At 61.8% G+C, this 20,920-nt stretch overlaps 2 protein-coding genes across 2 annotated transcripts in view; one reads left to right on the top strand and one right to left on the bottom strand.

Moving 5' to 3' along the window:
- LOC127547308 (uncharacterized) overlaps nucleotides 1-921 on the bottom strand; it is an 8,588-nt gene extending 7,667 nt beyond the window's left edge. Inside the window, exon 1 of the mRNA XM_051974121.1 lies at nucleotides 7-921. Within this exon, the coding sequence (XP_051830081.1) occupies nucleotides 7-422 (416 nt within the window). The 5' untranslated portion in view covers nucleotides 423-921. The remainder of the gene's footprint in view (nucleotides 1-6) is intronic.
- Nucleotides 1-20,920, top strand: part of DDX1 (DEAD-box helicase 1) — a 21,009-nt gene extending 89 nt beyond the window's left edge. The window contains exons 2-26 of the mRNA XM_051974120.1: nucleotides 3,003-3,054; nucleotides 3,524-3,587; nucleotides 5,391-5,420; nucleotides 7,110-7,206; nucleotides 9,447-9,494; nucleotides 10,178-10,261; nucleotides 10,599-10,682; nucleotides 11,446-11,522; nucleotides 11,978-12,050; nucleotides 12,145-12,221; nucleotides 12,333-12,447; nucleotides 13,164-13,302; nucleotides 14,063-14,123; nucleotides 14,688-14,786; nucleotides 15,172-15,261; nucleotides 15,450-15,638; nucleotides 16,043-16,094; nucleotides 17,510-17,656; nucleotides 18,036-18,127; nucleotides 18,674-18,746; nucleotides 18,917-18,989; nucleotides 19,076-19,118; nucleotides 19,595-19,690; nucleotides 19,812-19,932; nucleotides 20,642-20,920. Of these exons, the coding sequence (XP_051830080.1) occupies nucleotides 3,003-3,054; nucleotides 3,524-3,587; nucleotides 5,391-5,420; nucleotides 7,110-7,206; nucleotides 9,447-9,494; nucleotides 10,178-10,261; nucleotides 10,599-10,682; nucleotides 11,446-11,522; nucleotides 11,978-12,050; nucleotides 12,145-12,221; nucleotides 12,333-12,447; nucleotides 13,164-13,302; nucleotides 14,063-14,123; nucleotides 14,688-14,786; nucleotides 15,172-15,261; nucleotides 15,450-15,638; nucleotides 16,043-16,094; nucleotides 17,510-17,656; nucleotides 18,036-18,127; nucleotides 18,674-18,746; nucleotides 18,917-18,989; nucleotides 19,076-19,118; nucleotides 19,595-19,690; nucleotides 19,812-19,932; nucleotides 20,642-20,772 (2,207 nt within the window). The 3' untranslated portion in view covers nucleotides 20,773-20,920. The remainder of the gene's footprint in view (nucleotides 1-3,002; nucleotides 3,055-3,523; nucleotides 3,588-5,390; nucleotides 5,421-7,109; nucleotides 7,207-9,446; nucleotides 9,495-10,177; nucleotides 10,262-10,598; nucleotides 10,683-11,445; nucleotides 11,523-11,977; nucleotides 12,051-12,144; nucleotides 12,222-12,332; nucleotides 12,448-13,163; nucleotides 13,303-14,062; nucleotides 14,124-14,687; nucleotides 14,787-15,171; nucleotides 15,262-15,449; nucleotides 15,639-16,042; nucleotides 16,095-17,509; nucleotides 17,657-18,035; nucleotides 18,128-18,673; nucleotides 18,747-18,916; nucleotides 18,990-19,075; nucleotides 19,119-19,594; nucleotides 19,691-19,811; nucleotides 19,933-20,641) is intronic.

Genomic DNA, 20,920 nt, shown 5'->3' with positions numbered 1-20,920 from the left:
GCGTACGTGGGGGCCGAGGGAGCGGCCGTTGGGATGGAAGGGGAGTAGGCTGGCCGTCGGGAGGTGGCGGGTACGTCAGGGAGGTCGAGCCGCTCGGGATTCGGGTCCGGCTTCGGCCTGCGCCGGGCCTTTCCCTCATCCTCCTCTCTGTCTCTCGGTCTCTCAGCCCGAGTGTCCCCCGGCTCCCCGTCACCGTCCCTTCCCCCCACCGGCTTGTCTCCCGGCCGCTCTGCGCAGGCGCCCGCCGCTTCTTCTGCGCCGGCGTCCCTCTCCTCCGCCCCCTCGGAGAGGTCATAGGCCCAGACCCAGCCTATCCTCGCAGCTGGCGGGTGGGGGCGGGGCCTCGGCCAGCGTGCCGTTACTACCGTTCCATTCGGTCTCTGGGATGCGGTCCCTACCCCCGACACCGCCCCAGCCCCCATCCATTGGCCCGTTTTCTTTCAGAGCGTTTCGCGCTTCCTCTCGTTCCTGCCCCCCGACCTCAGTTTCCCAGAATGTTAAAAGGGCCCCCCGCCCCCACCTGCGGCCATCAGCCTCGGCCCCAGAGGAAGCGGCCCTTTTAATTTCCCCTTGGGCCCTGATCTGGCGCTGACCATTGGGCACGTGGCCGCGCCCCGAGAGATAGGAAGACAATGGGGGGTCTCCCTCCCCCCCTTTTCAGTCTCTGGTGGAACAGATTTAACAAAAGCGTTCCGCAGAGCCCCGGCCTAGCCGAGGGCATGGAGTCAAAGGCAGCGAAGGCGGGGCCGCCCAGGCTCCAGCCGGTCAGGCTCAGCCCCGCAGGGACCTTGCCACGGGTGCCCCCGCTGTGCTCACTTCCCCGGGCCTCCCCTCGTTTCTGGATGGGCTTTTGTTTGCCGAGCCCGAACGGCCGCCCCGGGGGTCTCTGCTTGCTCTCTGACCGACCACCCCCCATTGGATGGCAAGGTGTCCGCTGTCCTCCCTCACTGAGTTAGGGGGCGGAGGCCGGGAGTGCGGGCAGAAAACCCGAACGGACTGCTCGGAGTTCATAAGGAAGGGGCGGGGAGGGACATGGGCAGCTGGGGGGGGGGGGGCTTCCTAATGTGGGAGACCCCATCTCTGGACTCTGGCGGTCTCTGGATAAATCCCCGCAAGTCCCTCTCCAAGCCTGTTTGTCGTGGGAAAGGGAATGTCTCCGGCTGAGGGAATCGCTTTGTAAATTCTAAAGTGCTTCCGAATGTGTTATTGTGGCTGCCCTGGATCGCAGGGTCTTCGGTAGCTTCCGCCTTATCCCAGTTAACAGCTTTTTGAACAAGGCATATTGTCTTATGAATGAACGGCCTATAGGCCCATTTACTGTCGATCTTCGACACCCTCTGGGCCCATTGCTCTGATTTATAAATGGGGAAACTGAGATTTTGAGAGGTGAGGGATTTGCCTAAGGCTTGAACTCTTAAGCTGGAGCTTTTAAAAAATAACTTAGCGGGGGCAGCAAAGCGGTTAGAACACAGCCCGGAAGTCAGGAGGACCTGAGTTCAAATCTGGCCTCAGACACTTAACACTTCCTAGCTATGTGACCCTGGGCAAGTCAGTTAACCCAACTGCCTCAGCAAAAAAACTACAATAATAATAATAATAATAAATGATAATAATGTAGCATCGGGAATTTCCTGATAATTGTTTCCCTTTCTAACCCTATATATTTTGTGCATTTAAAAATATTCCTAAAGGGGCTTTATCTGACCACCCAAGGGGGCTGGGACACACCAAAGTTGAGGTCTAGGTGACTGCCCAAGTCCCTGCTCCCAGATCCCACTGCTTCCAGGGGAATCTCCCAGTTCCTTGTTCCCTAAATCTAAAGCTACTTATTACTATCTCTTCTAAAATGTAAACCCCGAGATAAAAGGCTTATTCACAAAATAAAGTAAATACAGACAGTACAAATGACTCCTATATTTGCGGTTCTGCTGGTTTGGGGCTGAGCTGGCTTTTGAACAAGATGTTTGGGCTCCAGCTCTTTCTCTTGCCCCTCTACTCGCTTTCCTCATCTCTAGGTTTTTTTGGTAATAAAACAAGGGTGAAATGGAGACCGTGAGGGTGGAGATTCTCCTTGCTCAGGAAGCCCTTGCTCTTCCTTCTGACCAAAGAAGGGAGTGTCAGGAGCAGCCAGATGCTCTTCCCCATGCTGGGAGATGGGACATGTGGAAGAGAAATCTTAGTGAACAGCAAAGCAGGAGCATCTCCTACAAGGGAGGCTCCTACGGGGAGAGAATAGAGAAGGGGCATTTGAAGGACAGAGCCGTGGAGCCTGTGGTGTTGGCTGCCGGGGCCACTTTTAGAGCTAATGCTAGGAAACGGCGTTCCAGCATTTTGGCCAGTGTTGGAAGGGGAATAGATGGGCCCGAAGCAGATTTATCCCGAGACCACGATGCTCCCAAAGAAACTGCAAAGGTCACCTGATGTTACCAAGTTGTAGGAGCCATTTGTAATGTCTGTATTTACTTTGTGAATGAGCCTTTTATCTCGGGGTTTACATTTTAGAAGAGAAGTAATAAGTAGTTTTAGATTTAGGGAACAAGGAACTGGGAGATTCCTGCTGGAAGCAGTGGGATCTGGGAGCAGGGACTTGGGCAGACCCCGAGAGCAGAACTGGCTTTGAGCCTTGGCCCTTTGGCCCTTCTCACTGTTACCAGTCTGAGAGTTCTCTGAGTGTTGGGAAAGCAATGCAGCAGCGCCGCCTTTTCCTCAGCCACAAATTTACCTTAAGCCAGGGTTTTGTCGATACCGTTTGCTTTCCCATCGCTCTCTGGCTGGTCGCTCCCTCCCTTCTCGGCCCCAGTGTCCGACAGCTCGTGCGGGCATTCCACCCTTTTCTTCCACTCTGCTAGAATGTCAGTGGCCGGATTCGTGCTTCCGTTCTTATTCCCGGAGGGCAAAATGGGCATCTCCAGGACCTCGCTTAGAGTAGATAAAATTTTAAGGCGGATGAATTTATTTTCCTTTTCTTGATTACTTTCTAAACTATTCTTTTCTTTTTACAGAAATGGGGGTTATGCCTGAGATTGCTCAAGCTGTGGAGGAGATGGATTGGCTGTGAGTATATATTTACCTTCAAAATCCATGTGAGGGACAGTAGGGGGCGCAGTGATAGAGCACCAGCCCTGAAGTCAGGAGGGCCTGAGTGCGAATCTGGCCTCAGACATTTAACACTTCCTGGCTGGGGACCCTGGGCAAGAGACTTAACCCCAACTGCCTCAGCAAAAACAAAACAAAAATCAGTGTGAGGGCAGTTCTGTCCTCGGCTCCAAGGGGTCTGTCAGTGACTTTATAGTCTGCTTTGTTATCTGTTGCCCAAGTGAAGCCTTTCTATGATTTCTTAAACCAGTGACCATTTGTTCCTGAAGGTTTTAGAGTTTTATATAACTTTGTGTTTACAGATCAATAGTTTGAATAATCTTTCCTGCTGTGTTTAATACAGCTTAAGTTAATGTAAGTTAAATTATTCCTAGGAATACTTTTTCAAGTCTGTTTCACACTAATATTCTTAATGTCTTCTTTGTAGCCTCCCAACTGATATCCAGGCTGAGTCCATCCCACTGATTCTCGGAGGAGGTGACGTGCTTATGGTATGTTGAACGTGGCGCTCTTGTAAAGTCGCCCCGCCCCATCAGTGTGTTTGTGCGCAGTCGCCCTCCCAGACACTTGCAGCCTCCCACAAAGGCTCCGTGACTGGTTCCCTCTCGAGGCTGTGCCTTTCTGGGAGCTCCCCGGCCCCCTGACACCTCTGAGTAGCCCCTGCCCTACCTCTGTGGCTCTCCCGGGCAGTCCCTTCCTAGGGTCTGGTCTGCTCTGATTTCCTGGCCCACCTTCTCAGGGCCAGCTCTCGAGTGTCCAGGAGTGAGAGCTCCGAGCCATTGTGCGACTCTGCTAGGGCCTTCTTTGCAGCAGCCCTGCCTGACGTCTGGGCCACCCCCGCCCCCCAGAAGGGCTTCTCCCCAGTTTGTTTCCAGTCTGGTGAAGCCACGAGAAGTGCTGCTGTGAATAAAGGGGGTTTATCGGGGCTGGGCCCAGGGGTAGGGGTGGGGGGCACTTTTCTCACCATTTGGAGTGCTCTGCTGCACCGGCCCCCTGGGGGGAGCTCTCCTCTGCTCTGAGAGGGCCTGCAGACCCCCAGATTTCCTCTCGGCCTCATGGGCTCTTCTCTCTGAACCGCTCTCGGTCGGCAGCCTCGCGGGGGCCTGAGAGTTCTTGGCAGTTGTTTTCTGGGCTCCCATGAGGTGCGTCGTCTGTCCCCATCTAAGTCACCAGGAGTGGCCGGAGGGAAGGGGCTGCCCCCAGGCAGATGACTCCCCTCTTTTTGGTCTGGTCCTTCAGCCCGGCTTTTCCCTCCATTGGAGCCTTTCTTGTCTTCTTCTGGCCTTGGTGGACATCTTTCTTCCACCCTCCATGGCTGCCTGTGCAGCTGAGGGTTCGGGAGCCCCCCCAGGGTCCGTCCTTCCCTTTATTCGCTCTGAGAGCGGTTGAGTTGTGAGACACGCTCCTCCTCTCCTCCTCCTATCGAATGGAGGCCGGCTCACCTGGGAGGCCGACGCTGGCCCAGCCTTGTGGGGGCAGGAAGCCCCCAAAAGCCGCCTCTGTCCCTGCTGTGGGCTGGCATGGAAGCCCCCGCCCAGTCCTTTGTCCACAGCCTTCGTGGCTCAGCCTCTGGCTCCCGGCCAGGGCTCACCCTGTTTCTTGGGTGTCCAGCCACACTTTTAACTGGAGTCCAGATTTCTGGTCCTGCCTTTTCTATGCAGAGAATCTCAGCCTTGGGGGGACCTCGGTGGTCGTTCACCTCATTTAAGCCCGTCGCTGCAAACGAGAATCCGATATACCCGCCCAGGGACCCCCACTGCGAGGGAGCCGGGCCCTGCTGAGGCGGGGCTTCTGCTGGGGAGCGCCCCCGATGTCTCCCCTGAATCTGCCGCCGCGGCTGCTCAGCCTCCGGGGCCCGGCAGGACGAGCCCAGGCTCTCTCGTCCATCTCTGCCGGGGCAGGGGCTGTCCTGTCTTCCACGTGTCTTCTCTCGGCTTCAAGACTCTTCCTATACGTGGCCTGACTGGACTTTCAGAGACCGTCCTTGAGAGGAGCCAGGCCACTGACCTCCGAACTCCAGGAAGCAGCCTCTGCCATCCTCCTTCCCGGCCCTCTCCTCCGGCCCCTGCACTTGGGCTCTGGAGACCTGAGCTCAAAGCCCCGCCCCCACGGGCCTGGCGAGCACTTCCCAGACCGAGGCCCCGGCCCCTTCGGGGATTAGGGAGCCCAGAGGGGAAGGACTTCAGAGTGAACGTGCCGGCAGCCCGGCCGATGCGGGGAAGCGGGGCTGTCATAAACTTACTGAAGGCCGCTGGTGGCTGCTCTGAGCTCTGAACGCTTTCTCTCCCTTGCAGGCTGCAGAAACAGGAAGTGGGAAGACTGGCGTAAGTAATAAAACGAGCTGTGGGGCAACGCGGCCTAACTGGATTCTGAAGGGATTGTCGGGGGTGGCCCCTCGCCCTTGGCGCACCTGAAGTCCTTAGTTCTCGAACGAGGGCGGGGACGTCACTTTGTAGCCAAGGGCTGGAGGCGGCTTCTTGCCCAAGGGACTAAGTGGAAGCTGAGCCCTGGGTGGGAGGGAGAAGCCGCAGGGTTAGGGCTTTGCTTTGAGGGGAACGTGCCTACGGGACACTCGGATTTGCCCCTTTGGGCTCCTCGGGATTTGACACTAATAAAGTTTTATGAGTAGAAATCACTCATTGCCTTCAATTCGTCAGTAAACGTTTGCTGAGCATCACTGGGTGCCCGGCGCTGTGCGGGGGTACAAAGAAAGGGAAGGACGGTCCCTGCCCTGAAGGAGCCCCGAGTCTGGGGGGGACGGCAGGCAGACTCTGGTCCAGACGAGATGCAGGCAGAACAAAGGGGAAATCACTTCCTGGGGCAGGCCCCAGAATTAAGAAAGTTAGGGAGGGCTTCCGGAGAAGACGATTCTCGGGGCCTAGCTGACCCAGGTGAAGGGGGGAGGGTTCTGGGCACGGGCACGGCCAGCAGGCGCATGCTTATATTTGAGGAATGGCCAGGGGGACGTCACTGGAAGTCAAGGGGGGTCAGAGAGGAGGCTGGTAAAGCATAGAGAGAATGCAAAGCTGGGGGGGGGGGCAGGGGCGCCCACTGAGATTTTTGAGTAAGGTGGGTCAGAGGTCCACAGGCCGTCCAGTTGGAGGCGGCATAGAGACCGCAGGGCAGGAGGGGCAGCAGAGCTGGTCATTAAATCTGGGGCAGCCAGTGAGATGCCCAGGGACGCAGATGGTGGGAGCAGAGAAGGGGCTTTGGTTACAGGGCCGAGGGAAGGCCATTGGAGTGGCTGCTAAGGGACCCCTGGTCCCTTGGAGACAATGAGGGGGTCAGAAGCCAGATTGTAAGGGGGCAAGAGGAGAGAAAGTGCAGGCCCCGGGGTAGACGGGCTTTTTCAGAAGATGGAAGATGAGAAAGGAGAGACTGAAGACAAATGGGGGGGGGGGGCATGAACAGCATGGCCTGGGCGGAGAGGAGATGAGTGGGGCAGAAGAGGGAGCGCGTGATCTGCCTTCAGTGTCAGGCAGGACTCACCCAAGAGGGGCTCAGGGCGTATGGGAGGGGCTGAGCTGCTGGTCCGGAGGCCTAGGGAGCAGGCCCACCAGCAGCGGGGGCCGGGCAGCCCCCCTCAGTCCAGCAGCGCATGTGCAGGAGGGATCCCCTCCCAAGGCTAAAGCTTGGCCAGAGCCAGCACAGGGCAGGCTGGCTGGGGGGGGGGGGGAGTCAATGGGGGAAAAGGGGCCTTGGAGGGAAGGCAGAGCTGAGGGCCTGGGGCTGGCGGAGCTCCGGGCCCAGGTCTCAGAGCAGGGACATGGGGCATCTTGGTGTGGGACTAGGGAGGGGGGCGGCTTGCGGAGAGGCCGCGTCTGGGGCCTCGGTTTGCCCACCTGTCTCCTGCAGGCCGCCCTCACCCCTCCATCCGGGGATGCTTTGGCCGCGGGCTATGGGTTGGCAGGGATCCCCCTGCCCGGGCTCGGGGCGCCGCCCCCTCCTCCCCCCGCTCTGTCACAGCCGTGACACGGCTCGGTCTTGGTAAGCGCCGTCTCTTCCCTCTCCAGGCTTTCAGTATCCCGGTCATCCAGATAGTCTATGAGACCCTGAAAGACCAGCAGGAGGGCAAGAAAGGGAAGACCACCGTGAAGACCGGGGGCGCAGGTAACTTGCAGCCGGGAGCATCTGTCCTCCACAGCGAGCTCGTGGGCGGGCGTCGGGCTTGTTTTTAAGTCCCTGTATGATCGTCCAGCGGGGACAGGGCAGCGCGGGAAGGGCGTGAGGAGAGAGTCGCCTTGTGTGGGCCGGGGAGGAGCAGCCGGGCTGGCTTCGGGTTCATCGGGCCCGGTCTCGCGGCAGCCGCTTTGTGTGAGCCGGTGCCGGGCGCGGGCGGGGGCGGTGCCGCCTTTGGCGCCGCCCTCTGGGTCACCCGGAGTGGGAGACCTCGGATTCCGGCTTGGGAGACCGGCCAAGCCCTGGCACCTCTCCCCGTTCCTGGCCCCGTTTGCTAAAGGGGGGGCACGTTAAGATCTCCCAAGGCCGCGGCCTTCTATGATCTTTAGAACGTGACTCAGAGTCAGGCTCCGGATGCTCTCGCGCGATATAACCTGACGTCATAGAAAGCAGAGAGTGCGCTCGCAGGGAGATGTCAGTGCGTCCGCGTCGGGAATAACTGAGACGCCGGGAAGGGGCCCAAGCCACGAGGTCTCTGAGGGGACGGGAGCCTTTGCCCGCCGGCTCGTCCCACTGGGGATGGTTCAGTGAGCCGGCGGCTGCCCAATGGGCAGGGCCAGAGGAGGGGCAGCCCGCGGGTGCAGGGAAGGGAGGGAGGGGGGTTATCCCAGGATGTGAAGGGCTTTGCTAGGGAAGAGAGTGGAGACCACCTCGTCTGTCTGCAGGAATCGCACCTGCCTGTGTCCGGTTTTAGGGGCTAATTTCGGTTTAGTATAAAGCAGAGCTCTCTAATCCCTGGAGTTGTTCGGTAGTAAAACAGGCTGCTTAAAAAAACAAAACAAAACATTATTTTGATGAACAGCCTCCATCTTTCTCTTCCTCCCACTTCCATCTCTCTACTGGGAGAAAAGGAACGAATGATAAGCTTGTCGCTTCATAGAGCAGTAAATGGCTCGTTGCCTAAAGTTGCCAGGATGGGGACCTTCCTTTCCTGCTCCGGACCGAAAAAGGCCGTTGAGGAGCGGGGGGCTCACTCACTGCCCTCTAGGCAGTTCTGCAAAAGGCGCTGCTGGTGAATGAGCCTTTCACCTGCTCGGCCGCCTGCCCGGCAGCGGGACCTCGGGCCCCGGGCGCTCGGAAATGCTGTTCTGTAACAGATAGCCATCTCCAGCATTTCTTCTGCCCAGACGGCCGTTCCTCACAGCAGAGGAAGAAAGGAGAGCCGGACTGGCAGGGCGCGGGGGGCCGTGCCCGCCTCTGGGAGGGAGGAGGGGGCCAGGGACACTTGGCTGCTTGTCATCTGGACCGAGCTCAGGTCCTTGGAATGCCCAGGCTCCCTTCCACGCCCGCAGGTGTCCCAACCTCCCCCTGCCTCCTTCCCCTTCGCCCGGGGCAGCGACTCTGGCACACAGTTTGTGGGGCTCCGGCTGGAAAAAACCCTTGTGGTTTGTGTGAGCCTCCTCCGAGGTCACACCCCTCTCAAGGCCCAGAGGGGGGACGCTCGAGTCACTCGGCTGAGCCCCTTCCCGGCCGGCTCCCAGCCGCTCCCCCCGTAGCTGTGTCTGACCTTGCCAGTTGGGGGGGGTTGCATTCACCCTGATCTGGCCCGTTCCGCATCTGGCTGCTCCTCCTGCAGAGCTGCTCACAGTCCTTTGGCCTCCCGCCCGCCAGCGCGGCTCTGGGGAGTGATGGGGTCTGCCAGGCTGTGGACACCAGCCCCCCCCATTGCAGCCAGAGGTTTGGCGGGGGAGCCCCCCTTTCCCTTGTCTGCTCTCCCAGGATCACTCCCGGAACTGCTCAGGCCCCACTTAATCCATTAAAACATTAAGGAAGCAGCTTCTTTGGCATCAGGAAGGGCTCGTAGCTTGGGACAGGAGAACTGGGCTCTGAGCTGGGAGGGAGCCGCCGGCCTCGGAGGGGGGTTTTATGGGATAAATAAGCCCAGACCTGGCCGAAGGCTGGTGGTGATCGTGTGACCCGGAGGGGCTGCCCTCCCTCCCTGGGGAAGAAAAGCTGCTTCCTTCCGTCCGGTGGCATCTTACGGGTCTGAGGGAGGCAGCGGCCGGTCATGGGCTGAGGGGGGACGTGGCTCTTGTCCTGGCTCTGCTCTGAATCCCCCCGGGCCTCCCCCTAACCAACCCGGGGTCTGGGCTGCCCGGAGAATGATGGCCCCCAGAACCCCCGTTGTCTGTCGTGCGATCTCAGCTGGGCCCCTTCTCTCCTTCCCTCAGTGCTGAACAAGTGGCAGATGAACCCGTATGACAGAGGATCGGCTTTCGGTGAGTGGCTCTCGCCACGGGGGGTCTGGGATCGAGGGGCGGCTCCTCCCGGCCCGGCTGAAGGGGACCCTCTCCCGAGGGGGCAAAGGGCGACACGTGGGAGCCATCTGAGGCAGAGTCGTGCCGAGGTCGGGGTTCTTTCTCGAACGGCGTATCCTGCTCGAGCCTCAGATGTTCCTTTGGGGCGTCAGGGGGCGCTCGCCAAGGCCGGTGGGTGGCGGCCCCCGGGGCATCGCTAACTCACTGAAGGGGCTCTAAAACCGAGCACGTGGGGGCCGCAGGTGCACATGGCACCCGGCCGAATGACTCCTGACAACAGCCGGCGCTTACTAAATGTCTCTGACCTTCGGAGAGAAAAAGTTTGATCATCAGCCAATGATTATTAAGCCCCTACTGTGTACCAGACTCTGGGATTACACATAAGAAAAGGAAGGATTGTCCCCGGCCTCAGGGAGCTTATAATCCGATGGGGGGAAGCTGAAAGGGGAGGGGGGTGCCAGGGGTACCGAGGGTGTGAGCGTGGTGGCTGGGGAGTGACACCGAGCGGCTGGGATTGGAGGGGGCCCGGGAGCCCCTCTGGGGGGAGGCCCCCGTGCTCGGGTAGGGAGGCTCCTGCACGGCGGGCCTCTGCCCTGTGTGCCCCATCTCGGGCAGCCTCGACCCATCCCTTCTCCTCCCTTTAGCGATCGGGTCGGACGGTCTTTGTTGCCAGAGCCGAGAAGTGAAGGAATGGCACGGGTGTCGGTCCACGAAGGGAGTCATGAAAGGTAGCTGGGCCGGGCAGAGGGGAGGGGTTGGTGCCCGCGTAGAACAGGAGGGGCTCCTTCACTCAGCGGGCGCCAACTGCCGGGCTCGATGCCCACGGTGGGAGACAGAGATGGGGAGGACAGCTAGGGGACAAGTGGTGCCCGAGAAGGGACTGCAGAACCGCTGGGCAAGGGGAGGTCCGGGGAGGGGTCCCTGTCACTGGAGGCGGCCCACGCAGGCCTCGTCTCCACCTTGTTCCTCCCCATCGGAACTTTGCAGTAGAGCGTGCCTTCGGACTCGCCCTTTTGGGCCTGGGCGAGATCAGAGCCACCTTCCCTGACATCTCTGTATTTCTAGGAAAACACTACTACGAAGTGTCCTGTCACGACCAGGGCCTGTGCAGGGTTGGATGGTCGGCCTCCCAGGCTTCCCTGGACTTGGGTGCGTTGGCCCCGGATGGTGCAGGGGGGAGGGCGTGGGGGGGCCAAGTGTCGGGTTCCTGGCAGTGGGAAAGACCTCCCCCCTCCATCCCAGCCATTCCACGGGTCTGCCCAGAAAGGCTCTGTCCTGGCGACCTCGCCGCGGCCTTCGTGTGCTTGAGCACTTTGTCCCGTTGGTTTTTAAGGAGTGAGAGCTTTGGGGCTGGAGGGGTGAGAGGCCGGAATCGAGCAGATGGACACACTGGCCTCTGAACTGGGACTTTGGGTTCAATCCCAAGGCTCTCCTGCCGTAGAGGAGCTGCTGGGAAAGACCTGGCTCCTCCTCCTCCTTCCCGGGGAGCCCGCGCAGGTCCTGGGGCTCTGGGGGGGTCCCCTCCGAGTATCAAACCGACCCGTGATTATTCAGGCCGACCAAGCTCCTGGAACCCAGACTCCCTGGGCCGGCGATGGCCTTGCGGCATTTCTGACCGATGGGACCTCTGTTCAGAGAGGGGGAAATCCTCCCGGCAGAACCTTCAAGCCGCCCTTAATAGTGCAGCATTTCGGAAAAGGCGGCTGCCCCCCCTGCTGCTCCCCCACCTTAGGAGGGCAGAGAGAAGATGGAGCAAAGTCAATTCAATGGCAGCTCGGCTGTGGGAGAGGAACTCGAATAGTGCAAAGTGAACGCGGCTGAATTGGGGCCTTCACTGTGGGGGGACCTTAGGTACAGAGCGGGCGCACGTCTCGCCCTCTTCCCGGTCAGTAAAGAGCGTTTCCTCCCCCAGGTACCGACAAGTTTGGCTTTGGCTTTGGCGGGACTGGGAAGAAGTCTCACAATAAGCAGTTTGACAATTACGGAGAGGTAAGCGGCTCCCTGGAGAGACGTGTCGGGCGCTCGGGGAAATAACGTGCGACTGCGAGTTTTAAGGAAGACTTATTTTTACCATCTTTCCAGGAGACATTAGTTAAACATGGCAAGATTGTAAAACAAACAAACAAAGCGCTATAGGGGGTCGTTTGTCCGTGGGTTTACTAATTTTACCATAAAAACGTGTCACCTTGTCTGCCATTTTTTTGATTTAATGTTTCCCACATTAGGATCTGCTGTGTAGGATTGGGCTGATCTAATAATGGTGTTTTTATGGCGCGGTCCCCTCGAAAACCTAACAGATTTAGCTGGGACACTGAGTTGATACATGTTAAAAAGACGTATATTAGAAATTTCCAAAAGGGGCTGGGAGACGATGTCCCCGAAGCTCTTTCGATGGAGAATTTGCTGTTGGGGCCATTTCCGCTTTTTCATTTCTGCCATTTTAGGAGTTCACGATGCACGATACGATTGGATGTTACCTGGATATTGACAAAGGGCAGGTCAAGTTTTCCAAAAATGGTGAGCTCCGTAAGGTCCGGAGAGCGAGATTTCAGAGGCTTCGTTTTCACTAAATTGGGCCATTTTCTCACCCGCTCCCTGTTTTTCTTTAAAGGAAAAGACCTTGGCCTAGCTTTTGAAATACCGGCCCACCTGAAGAACCAACCGTTCTTCGCGGCTTGTGTCTTAAAGGTGAACATTTGTGTTCTGATCAGAATTGGCTGGAGTCTTGTTTCCATGAGCATTTGTGTGCCCCGGGGATGCCCTTTGCCCACTTCTGGCTTTCTCCTTTCCTCCGCTTAGAACGCTGAACTGAAATTTAACTTTGGGGAAGAAGAATTTAAGTTCCCCCCCAAAGATGGATTTGTTGGGCTCTGCAAGGCTGCTGATGGCCATGTTGTGAAATCTCAGCACACAGGTATCACGGGGGGTCTTAAAGAGGGCGGGATGAGGGAGGGGCAGCGGTCCTGGGGAACCGTGGGTGAGACGGATTCCCAGGGGCCTCGGCGTCCCGAGTCAGGAGCTGCGCTGCTGGCTGGCGGGCGGTTTTGGTGTCGGGAGCCTGGGGCTTCTTTGGGGCGGTTGGGGCGCTGGACAAAAGGCCGCTCCGTTGGGGGGGCTCCACCGTGGGCGCTGGGCCCCGGCCTCTGCCCCTCCCCCGGCGGTCCAGACGATGTGGCCCCGTTCAGGGGAGACGGGGGAGAGCCCGGCCAGACGCAGGCCGTGCTGAGGGACTCGGCTTCTGCCATTGGGCATTTGCCGTCAGAAAGTGGAGGGGCTTTGGGGCATTTGTTTTTTAATCGTGGGATTGTCCCCAGGCCCCTCGTGTTCTCTTAATGAGAGTTACTGGGAAACGGCGCTGATGAGAGCAGCATTCGCGCGGGGCGAGGTTAGCTAGAACTCCTCGGGGACAGACCAGGGGCTCCTCCCAAATGCTGCTTTTAGGAATTCTTTCCCAGACGAGGAGCTTTCTGAACTTTAAAGCTTGGGTTATTCTGGGCCTGGGTAAATGCTCACAAACGCGCGGACGGCCTCCAGGCGGTGGCGCCGAGGGCAGCTGAGCTGGCGCTGCTGGGGGTCCCCAGCTGCTGCCCCCTCTCAGTCAGGGGCCCGTGTCGTTCCTCCCCCTCGCAGGGAGCGCGCAGGTGGCGCAGACCAAGTTTCTTCCCAACGCTCCCAAAGCCCTCATCGTGGAGCCGTCGCGGGAGCTGGCCGAGCAGACCCTGAATAACGTCAAGCAGTTTAAAAAATACGTGGATAACCCGAAGCTGAGGTGGGGACCTTGTGGAAGCTTCCCGGGGATTCTTTGGGGGCCCTTAGATCCGGGGGGGGGGGGACCTCCCCAGAGCCAGTGGGCGGGCTTTTTCTTCTGGCCCTTCCTTGTGCCGGACTGTTCGGGCCTTCCGGAACGTGGGCCCTGACCGGCCTGGGTGCCTCCCTGGCGGTGCTCCCTGTCCCTTCAGAGGAGGCTCGGGGCCTGCCCCCATCCCCCAGGCTTTCTTCCTTCGGCCTCTGGCGATGTCAGGTCAGGGAGGGAGCCCCTACAGGAGGCGGACGGGGGGCTTCGGCCCTTCCCAGCACTCCTTAGCCTGAGGGCCCGCGGCAGCCTCGTGGGCACCTGCTGCCTGAGGGGAGCCAGGCGAACTCTCTGGGGACAATGGGAATGGGCTTTAGCCGGGGGCTGGGATGGGGACATGTGCGGGACGGCCTGGCCGGCTCGGACCCTGGGCCAGAGCAGAGTGCGTGGTCCTCCCTAATGACCCCATGAGGCTTGGGGGCCTCCCAACTTCTGAGGGGCAGGAAGGAGCAGGAGCGAGGGGCCAGGGTGGTCAGCAAGGACTCCGATGTGCTCCCTCCTGGGGGTCGGGGTGCACGACCCGGGTGGTGGGGGCCCAGCAGGGCGGCATGGGCGCGCCTGGGAGGAGCACGGGGCCCTCAGGGTCGGCGCAGGCCTCCCCGGGGTCGTGGGCTTGGGCCGGGCCGTACTCTTGTTCTCCGGTGCCTTGGAAAGCCCTTGGGTTTCTCTCCCCCAGAGAGCTCCTGATCATCGGAGGGGTGGCAGCCCGGGACCAGCTCTCCGTGCTGGAGCAGGGGGTGAGTTCTCTGGCTGGGGCCTGGGGGGCAGGGGGGGGATGTGTCCTGGGGCTGCTGGACAGGTGGGGGAGGAGGAAGAGGGGAGGAGGGGGAGGGAGAGGGGAGGAGGGGGAGGGAGAGGGAGGAGGAGTTTTCCTCATCCCATCCTTTGGCTGACCGCAGGCACCTGGCAGTGACCTTTCCTCAGGTTTAAGTTGTGGGGCCTGGTCATTGGTCACCCAGGGCAGTTCTCCCATTCTATAGATAAGAAAACTAAGGCCCAGAGAGTATGGGGCTCGGGCAGAGTTTAAGTAGCCCACCAGGCTTGTCCTTTGGAGGAAGTGCACGTGGCTGGGCAGAGCCATCCAGCCCGGGGTCACAGGCGGGCTTTCTCTGGCCCCGCTCTGCCCGGACTCGGGGCTGGCAGCGGCCCCGTTCCATGGGGAGGGGCCTCCCTGCTCCGTCCTGAATGCCCTGGAGGGCCCCGAGTCCCGCCCAAGCAGGGGAGCTGGCGCCGCGTCGGGCCCTGTCTGACCTCCGGGCGCCCCTCACGGGGTCACTCTGCTCTCCTCCCGGGGCCCTCAGGTGGACATAGTGGTCGGCACCCCGGGGAGACTGGACGACTTGGTGTCCACTGGGAAGCTCAACTTGTCCCAGATCCGATTCTTGGTTCTGGACGAAGCCGTGAGTGTTCTGGGGGGGGGGGGGGGGGGGGGGTGTTTAGCAAATGCTTGGAGAAAGAATGGCCCCGCCCACTCTGAGCAGGCTGTTATCCTGACTCCGGCTAGTTTTAAAATGCCCCGGGGGCTAAACGCGGCCATCCCAGGCCGGGCTTTGGGGGACCCGCTTCTGCTCTTTGGTTGGGGGTGATGGGAGGGGCCGGTTTGAGCTGGGGGGGGACCTGAGCTCCTGTCCCTGACTTCCTCGGGTCTCAGGAATCCGCTGGTTTTGAAAACAAAACTCGCAGAGCTGTTTCTGAGCCCCCCGAGTCACCCCGGGGGTGCTGGGGGTGCTGGGGGCGCGGGGAGGGGGCTGCTCACGGAGGGGCTGCGGCCCTCTCTCCCTGCAGGATGGGCTCCTTTCCCAGGGCTACTCGGACTTCATCAATAGGATTCACAGTCAGATCCCCCAGATCACCTCGGATGGAAAAAGGCTTCAGGTACGGAAGCTCTCCGGGGCTCGGGCTCCGAGAAGGCCTTGGGCACGGTCCCCCCCTGGGGCCGCCCCCCAGCTTTAGGCGCCCTCCACGTCTCAGCGTTTCTGTGGGCCCGGGACGCCCCCTGACTCTGCGGGGGAGGGTCGGGGGGCCGCTGGTGAGGGGCAGCGTCGCCCGGCTTGTGCTTCCAGGTCATCGTCTGCTCGGCCACGCTCCATTCTTTCGACGTGAAGAAGCTCTCGGAGAAGATCATGCACTTCCCGACCTGGGTCGATTTGAAGGGCGAGGACTCGGTCCCCGAGACCGTGCACCACGTGGTGGTGCCCGTGAACCCCAAGACGGACAAGCTCTGGGAGAGGCTGGGCAAGAACCACATCCGGGTAGGTGCCCGGGGGGGGGGGGGGGGGAGCCTCGGAGCCTGGGCCTGCGAGGAAGGGGAGAAGAGGGAGCCCGGAGAGGTGGGAGGGGGGGCCTGAACCCGAGGCTCCGCCCTGAGGGCCCCCACTGTCTCCTGGAGCGGCCCCGGCCTCTGAGGTCAAACTGAGCTCCCGCCCGGGCCCTGCTGACACACGGAGAGGGACAGAGCCGCCCCTGCGCGGAGCGCGCCCGTCCCCCTCCCCGTCCTCGGGGGCCTCCCCGGCCTCCCAGGCTTGGGGTCTCTCCCCCTCGGCTTCTTCAGCCCCCCTCTGTCCCCAGAGTGTGACGGGCTCCCCTGTTGGGGGGGGCTTTCCTGGCTCGTTAAAAGCGCCCGTTTTAAATCCGGTTTCTGTTTGTCTTTGGCCAGACTGATGAGGTCCATGCGAAGGATAACACCCGGCCTGGGGCCAACAGCCCTGGTGAGTGAGGGGGCTTTGGGGTACGTGGGGGGCTCCCGGGGGGCCGGTCACCGGAGTTGGAATCTGCTCTGCACCTTGTCCGGGCCGGCCCCCGGCCAGCGGGGTCCTCCCCCTCAGCTGGGCCCCGCCTGTGGGCTCTCGGCTTCCTGTAGGCTAGGATGGGGGGCACTGCGCCAGGCCCTCGGGCTAGAGAGGCCCAGAAAAGGTCCCCGCTCTCAGGCGCCCCCTGGGGCAACTCTGTAGGGAAGCGGGTGCAAGATGGGGCTACACAGATGCATTTATTAAGCACCATCTGTGTCCCTGTCCTCCCCGAGCTCATAACCCCATAGAGGGGTAAAGTGGAGATAACCCGGGGGAGAGGGAGACGCGGCTGAGAGCCGCGGGGGGGCTGTGTGTGGGCAGGGGGCAGCTGAGAAGGTGGCGCAGGGACTGATTGGTGAAGAGATGAGGGGACGGACCCAAGCAGGGGAGGTAGGAGGGGGAGGGGAGGGGAGGCACCCCCCCAGATGGGCCCCTGGATGGAGCAGCTCAGGCCTGGCCTCAGACACTCCCCCGCTTCCCAGGCAAGTCACTGAACTTGCCTCAGTTTCCTTATCTGTAAGATGGCCCGGAAAGGGCGTGGCCGGCCGCCCAGTATGTCTGCCAAGGAAACCCCAGAAGGGGCCACAGTCAGAGGCAGGCAGTGGAGAAACATGGCCCCAGGGCAGCAGCGCCCCTGCCCACGTGGGACTCCCCTCTGAGGGAGGAGGTGGCGCTGTTCCATGCCAGCCGGGTGCCCGAGGGCGAGGCCTGACCCGTGCCAGCCGGGTGCCCAAGGGCGAGGCCTGACCCGTGCCAGCCGGGTGCCCGAGGGTGGGCAGCACTAAGACTGTAAACTATGAAGGAGCCGCTGACGCTCTTCATTGATGGAGGGAGCCTCTGTCCCAGGAGGTCCCAGGGAGGGGAGTCCTGCGTCCGGTCTCCCCCAGAAGCTGCAACTGCTCCCAGTGACCTCGCCTTGCACCGGGCGCTGCCAAGGGCAGAAGGCTCCCCGGTCGCTCTTCAGAAACACCCAACAAACTTGGCCGTCCTAGAGTGGGGTGCAGGGGGCCCTTCCTGGGGCATCTGCAAAGAGACTGGTGGGACTTTGGGCTACCGGCTCGGGGGTCTCTTGGCGGGGACACTGGGGTGGCCGGCCGTTCCCTTTCCAGCCCATTTTTACGGATGAGGAGACTGAGGCAGATGAGGGAAGGACTTGACCCTGGGTCTCCCAGCTGCTCCCTGGAAGCCCCAGGCCCGGGATCTGCCGGGATGAGGTGGCCCGAGGCTCTGGCGCCCAGTGTGCCCAAGTGGGGTGGCCCGGGCAGAGCTCTGGGTGCCCGCCCCGTGCCGGCTGGGCTGTTCCCACATGGCATCCCGTTCCTTGTGATCCGCAGAGATGTGGTCGGAGGCCATCAAGATCCTGAAGGGGGAGTACACGGTGCGGGCCATCAAGGAGCACAAGATGGACCAGGCCATCATCTTCTGCAGGACCAAGATCGACTGCGACAACTTGGAGCAGTACTTCATGCAGCAGGGCGGAGGCGAGTCTCCCGGGCCGGGGTCTGCCCCGTGGGGGGCTCCAGACAAGGGGTCCCTCCTCATTCCCGGTGTGCCCGGGAGCCCCAGCAGGGAGGGGTCAGGAAGCTCTTGTGGCCACTTCGTGTCGGGTCTCCCCTCTCGCCCGGTGACCTGGGCCGGCCTCAGCCCCGCTCCTTCTCGCGCACCGGGTCCCACTGGCCGTGGCCCAGGAGCCGGCAGCCAGGGGCGCGCTGCAGGGGGAGGTGCACCGGCCTTTGCCTCCGGACCCTCTCGGGAGCTCACCTTGGGGGCTCCACCCGGCCTTGGGCTCAGCGTGGTTCGCGGTGATTGGGGGCCCCGAGCCCCTTCTCCGGGCTCAGTGCGCACCGTGCTGTCGTTTAGGTCCGGACAAGAAAGGGCACCAGTTCTCCTGCGTCTGCCTGCACGGTGACAGGAAGCCCCATGAGAGGAAGCAGAACCTGGAGAGATTTAAGGTACTGCCCTGGGGCCCGGGCTCCCCCAGCCCCTCGGGGGCGCCCAGAGGGAGTCTGGGAGCGGACCCGGTGCCAGCCCCTTTCCCTGCCCCGGCCAGGGCATCGGCCTTTGGGCGCCTCCGGCACCGCTCTGCGCCCTGCGGCCCCTGGGTCTGGGGACGAGACAGACTAGGTGATGGCATGTTGGTCCGGGAGGGTCTGTCAGGGTTTGTGTGCCCCTGGGCAGTGCCCACAGGCAGGGCACGGCCCCTGCTCCGGCCCCAGCAGCCCCTCGGCCTCTCTCGGCCCCGGGTGGTTGTGACAGCAGCCGGTCAGTGCGGAGAGCGGGATCTGGCTGGAAGCCGGCCGAGCACCCTGAGCAAAGGGGTGGGGGTAGGGGAGGGGAAGACCCTCCCCCTCCGGCTGGAAAGGCTTTGCCAGGGCTTCGTGCCCGTGGCAGACACGGGGTTCTCCACTTCCTGTGCCAGGGTTTTGGGTGCCCGCCTTGTGTTGAGCTGCCATGACACCATCCTTTCCTCTTCCTCCTCTCCTCCCTCCCCCCTGCAGAAAGGAGACGTCCGCTTCCTGATTTGCACGGACGTGGCTGCCAGAGGGATCGACATCCACGGGGTCCCTTATGGTAAGTGGCGGCTCTGGCTCTCAGGGCTCAAACTCGGCTTCCGGGCGGGCCCGAACCCTAAAGGGCCGCGCGGGGGCGCTGCTGAAAGCGTTAAAAACGCGCTTCCGGATGGGGAGGAGGCGGGGGCCGGGGGCCTGGGGGCCGTGGCTGACGCTCGTTTGCACTTGCAGTCATAAACGTCACCCTGCCCGACGAGAAGCAGAACTACGTGCACCGGATCGGCCGCGTGGGCCGCGCAGAGAGGTACCGGCGCCCTTGGGGGCGGGGCGGGGGGGACGGGGCCCGAGGGGCTTCGGCCAGCTCTGACCCGGACCTTTGGATGATTTCAGGATGGGTCTGGCCGTGTCCCTGGTGGCGACCGAAAAGGAGAAGGTAATCCTCGAGGGGGCCGGCCGCGGCTCGTCCCTTCTGAGTCCTGGGGGGCGGTTTGAGGGGCTTTTGCATCAAACTGAATTCTGCATCGAAGCATCTCAGAATAAGGAAGGTTCCTCTGGGTTCTCGGGCAAAAAGAGGGAACCTTTGGAACCAAAAAGACGCGGCGCCAGATTCTCCCCGGAGCGTTAATGTGCCGCTAACCCTCGCAAAGTGTTAATGGCCTCAGACAGAACATGGCATGAGATGCCCCCCTCCCCCGCCCTGCCCCCCAGCCGAGGGTTGGACACCAAGTGCCTGATACCGACGGAGACGCTTCTGGTCGGGTCTCGGAGACGTCCCGTGGGTCGGGCCCAGAGGTTTCTGGCCTTGGGGACACAGGGGATCCTTCTGCAAACTGGGGGGCAGGGGGGGAGGGGCCTGGCGGAGCCCGCGCTCCCTGCGCTCCGACCTCCATCCCGCCCCGTCCGCCCCAGGTTTGGTACCACGTGTGCAGCAGCCGCGGCAAGGGCTGCTACAACACGCGGCTGAAGGAGGACGGCGGCTGCACCATCTGGTACAACGAGATGCAGGTAGGCAGGCTCACCTCTGTGGGGGGAGGGGGCGGGGGGCCTCGGGGCCAGGGCCAGGAGCTGCTGGGGGGGGGGGGGGGAGCTGCTCCTTCAGCGCGCCCCCTTCTGGCCCGGCCTGTAGCTGCTCTCCGAGATCGAGGAGCACCTGAACTGCACCATCTCTCAAGTGGAGCCGGACATCAAGGTCCCCGTGGATGAATTTGATGGGAAGGTGACCTACGGGCAGAAGAGAGCCGCCGGGGGTGAGCTGGCGCCGGCCCGCAGAGGAGAGCTGGGGAGGGCACCCCCCACTGCCTGCTGGTTGAGGGCTGGGGCTTAGACCGTGAGGGCCTCCGGGGGACGCCCGGGGCTGCGTGGGAGGGGGTCCTTCGAAGCAGCTTCAGAAATCATCGGATTCTGGGCCAGCGCCCAGACCCCGTCGCCTCTGTGCACCCCCCATCCCGGTCTGAGCCCCCCGGGACGGGGACTATGGGGCAGAGGAGGCGGGAGGCCGAGAGGGAGGAAGTGGCCGCCCCTTGCCCGGATGGGGGCCTCCCACGGGGCAGAATTCAGACCTTGTCTGAGCCCCCTCCCAGGAGGGTCCATAGTCCATAGTAGCTTCCCCCCCACAAGCTCCCCATCCCCCCACAAACCAGGGCACTCTCCCTTTGCGGGAGCCGGCTCACCCAGTGTCCGTGCAGGGTCGGGTTAATGCCCGGCCGGGCCCTCAAGCTCCTGTTACTGAGCGGCTGCTGAGGGCCCCCGCAGCCCTCTCCCTCTGGAGCCTTGTGCCCCTGAGGAAGGACGGGAGGGAGATCTGGGGCCTGGGGCCGCGCCCCTCTCCCCACATCTCCGGGAACCCCGAGAGCAGAAGCACCACAGCGCGGGGCCCCTCTGTGCCTGGGGACGGGGGGCAGGGCGGGGGGCGGGGGCAGCCCGCTGACGGGTCCTCGTGTGCGCGTGTTTGCACAGGGGGGACCTACAAAGGCCACGTGGACATCCTGGCGCCCACGGTGCAAGAACTGGCCGCCCTGGAGAAGGAGGCCCAGACCTCGTTCCTGCACCTCGGCTACCTGCCCAACCAGCTTTTCAGGACCTTCTGAGGGGTTGGCGCCCGCCGCAGGCTCGGGCCCCCTCCCCGCCTTGGCGCTCGTGGCAGTCGTGCCAGCTCCTGCATGTCGAGGAGCTCGAGCCTCATAATTCTCCTTAGCTATTGTCCAGAATAAAAAGGCCAGCTCAGTGGCGCCATCA

The sequence above is a fragment of the Antechinus flavipes genome, chromosome 2 (assembly GCF_016432865.1).
Source record: "Antechinus flavipes isolate AdamAnt ecotype Samford, QLD, Australia chromosome 2, AdamAnt_v2, whole genome shotgun sequence".
In the NCBI taxonomy this organism is placed as follows: domain Eukaryota; kingdom Metazoa; phylum Chordata; class Mammalia; order Dasyuromorphia; family Dasyuridae; genus Antechinus; species Antechinus flavipes.
The sequence above is the reverse complement of the archived record's forward strand: the minus strand, read 5'-3'. Positions and strand labels throughout refer to the sequence as shown.